The following is a 3,277-nucleotide window of genomic DNA, read 5'->3' on the forward strand; positions in this document are numbered from 1 at the left end:
GGCAGGGCACCCGCACAGGACAGGGGGCGTGGATATAGGCTTCCCAGGGACACCCCTCCCCCAGGTGACCTCAGCCCCTCCTTCACGCCTCCTCTGAGGGGCCCCCATTTCCTTCCAGCACGTGGTGTTCTGAGGAGGTCCGTGAGGAGGGGTGATATGTGAGGTCACACTGGCCAGACTGGATGTTGGGCTGGCTCTGTGGGGTCCGGTAGCAGAGGGAAGTGATTGTGGGGCATGGAGACACCATGGGCTGAGCGCCTAGAGGCGTGAGCTTGAGGGGCAGGGGGCAGGTGCAGAGTGGTTATGTTTGTTCTGAGCTGGGCAAGTGGCAGTGTCTCTGTGCCTGAGCATCACCCAGGAGAGGGTGCGGGGCCCTTCACTGTTTGCATCCCTGCCCCTGGCCCAGGGCTGGTGAGGCCAGCTCCCCTGTGGATGGATGGATGGTGGGCGGACAGATGGGAGAGTGGAGGTACACAGGAGGACGGGCGGGGGCAAGGGCAGGTGCAGGGAGAGAGGGAGGAACAAGATGTGGAGGTAGACAGGTGGAATGGCTATGAGGAGAGCCCTAAATGGATGAGGGGAGGGCGGAAGGACCTGCGTGGATGGATGGATGGGTGGACATGAGACATGGATGGGTGGTGGACGAGTGGAAATACATAGATGGAAGGGCACAGGCAGGGTATGGGGCAGAGCCATGGATGGAGGCACCCATGGGAGGTATGGCAGTCAGATGTTATGTCGATCTGAAGATGTATGAGAATGAAGAGGTGGAACCAACCTGTCAATCAGGTCACAGCCTATGACACCTTCCTTAGGGTGTGGCCTTGTTATAAGGAAGGAACTGGGAATCCCCCCACCCCCACCCTCACCCCTCTGCCCTTCACCTTCCTGCTTGGTGGGACTCGGCCGCCTCCAGGGGTGGCCCTAGGTGGCCTGCCTGACCCTGAGGGCTGTCGGCACCTTGTCCCACTGGCCCATCATTTTCACAGGGGGCTGGGCAGTGCATAGAGGGATGTGAATGGAGGAGCAGAAGGACGGGTGGACGGACGGTGCGGACACCCGTCCTCAGGAAGCCCAGCATGTGAACAGTGCTGGCTCATTCTGGGCTCCCGTCCTGTCCCTACCCCCCTACCTCCCTCTGATGAGTCAGGGCTCGGGGTTGGGAGTGGCTGGTGGCCATGAGGCCCTGGCCCAGGTTGGCCCAGCCCTGGGGCAGTTCCAGAGCTGAGCAGGTGCTGGGCAGGTTCCTGCCCCCACTGTGCCCAGTGCCTGTGTCTGGTGTGGCTGAGGCCCTGGGTCCCTCCCACTCCCAGGCCATGGGAGGAGAGGACGAGGTCACAGAAGTTGGGCTCCTCTCGGGGGACAAAGGATGATGACAAAGTGCAACTCGTGGGCCATCAGATGCTCATGGCCACAGGACAGAAGGCCAGAACCTGCCTTCCTCCCACCTTCAGGTCCTCCACCCTCACTCCCATGGCCCATGGCCCTTACCCCCCTGATACCCCCCAAGGTCCATGCCTTAGCACAAAGCAATTCAGGTTTATTTAAATAAAAATTATAATTTATACAAGACTTCTTTTCTCTTTAAACAAACAAGGTTTTTCTTTAAAAAATGCTACAGGGAGTAGTTTTCACCGGCTCCTCGGACATGACAATCCCTGTAGGGCACAAGCCACGCGGTCACCACTATTTACACACGGAGCAGGCTTAGGCTCCGGACGGAGGAGGTTGACCCTCATCCCAGGCCCATGGGACGTGGGGGGGGTGGGGGCTGGAACATCTGCCCAGATGTGCATAGTCTCTGCAGCACTGCCTGCCCCTCGCCCACCCCTGGCCACAGCCTCCAGGGCCTGGTCAGCGTTCATTGCCCTTTCTGCTGAGAAGGGGCTCCGACTAAACCTCCCATTTCTGTAGGAGATGCCAAGGCCCGCCACATGGACACCTCCACTCCTGCTCTGCGCCCCGGGGACAGAACTGCTGTATACAGAGGCCTGCAGCTGACACGCGCTCAGGAGAGAGGCCCTGATGTGGCCTCTGGGGAGTGGGCCGCCCTGCCTCCCACCCCCATCAGGTCTCCCCTCCCAGAACCAGCTGTGAGAGCTGCATGGTCTGTGTTGGGGGGGCCGTCAGGCCACCTCCTCCCCCTCCCCCTGCCAGCCAGCGAGGGTCAGAGCAAAGGTAAAAATGACACCTGAAAAATGATACAAAAATAAGAAATATAAATATATAATCTGTTTCTTCAGAAAACCACGCTGGGTGAAGGCAGGGGCTCGGGGCAGGGGCCACAGACCCCCACCTTCTCCAGGGGGCAAGCCCTGCAAACCCTCTCCTCACCCTCAGCCCAACTCGGGGTGGGGGGTCTCCGAGGAAGGCCACGGGGGCCCCTGCTGCATGGGCAGGGTTGGGCACAGGCGCACACTGGCCAGCTGGGAACCCTAGGGGACCAGGGGGTGTGGCTGCCTTGTCGCCAACCCCCCTCCAGCAGTGACCTCCAGAGATACCCAGCACTAGGGGCACTGGTGCCCCCTTGTCCCCTCTCAGCTCAGCCCACCCCCTCATACACCGACCGGAGCCCACCCAAAGCCGTGGTCTGCTGGGGCCACACGCCTGAGAGTGTCCTGAGGCTGGCTCAGCCCCATCAGCCCGAGTGCCACACCCAGGATGTGCTTTTGCTGCACGCTGGTCTGCGCCACCGCAGGCCCAGGACCCCTACCCTGCCACCCTGCCACGGAGGCCCATCCCAGAGGGCCAGGCCCAGGTGAGGCCTGGTCAGCATTGAGCCTGTCCAGCCCCAAGCCCCACCCCCTGATGTTTCCTGGTGGCCCCAATAGCGCCTCTGAGGCGGGGGGTCCCCTTGCTATGGCTTTGGGCCAGGGGCTGAATTCACACAGCGCGGATGGGCGTCCTGCTGTCCTGCACAAGGGCCTCCGAGGGTCCCTCGGCCTCTGTGCCCCAAATGTGCGTGGCTGCCACTACGGTCAGCAGGAGGCGAGCACGGTGCCAGGGTGGCTGCGGCAGACGTGGGCACCCGGCTCATCCTCACCAACAGGTAGGGAGGGCCCCGCAGAGCCCACGGCCACCCCTAGCTGTCCACGCCCACGGCCGCCGCGGCCACAATCTTGGAGTACTGGGTGGAGATGGCCTCGAATGCTTCATCACGGTGCACCATGGCCCCAAACACCGGATGAGGGGAGGGCGGAAGGACCTGCGTGGATGGATGGATGGGTGGACATGAGACATGGATGGGTGGTGGACGAGTGGAAATACATAGATGGAA

General features: G+C 61.8%; 1 protein-coding gene across 1 annotated transcript in view; it reads right to left on the bottom strand.

Annotated features, from left to right (window-relative positions):
* Window positions 1–1,519: 1,519 nt before the first annotated feature.
* The window catches only part of GRAMD4 (GRAM domain containing 4), a 30,692-nt gene continuing 28,934 nt past the window's right edge, over window positions 1,520–3,277 (bottom strand). Inside the window, exon 19 of the mRNA XM_004700218.3 lies at window positions 1,520–3,205. Coding sequence (XP_004700275.1) covers window positions 3,083–3,205 — 123 coding nt within the window. The 3' untranslated portion in view covers window positions 1,520–3,082. The remainder of the gene's footprint in view (window positions 3,206–3,277) is intronic.

Source organism: Echinops telfairi, unplaced genomic scaffold, assembly GCF_000313985.2.
Source record: "Echinops telfairi isolate 266 unplaced genomic scaffold, ASM31398v2 ScPeMD7_2;HRSCAF=8, whole genome shotgun sequence".
NCBI classification, from domain to species: domain Eukaryota; kingdom Metazoa; phylum Chordata; class Mammalia; order Afrosoricida; family Tenrecidae; genus Echinops; species Echinops telfairi.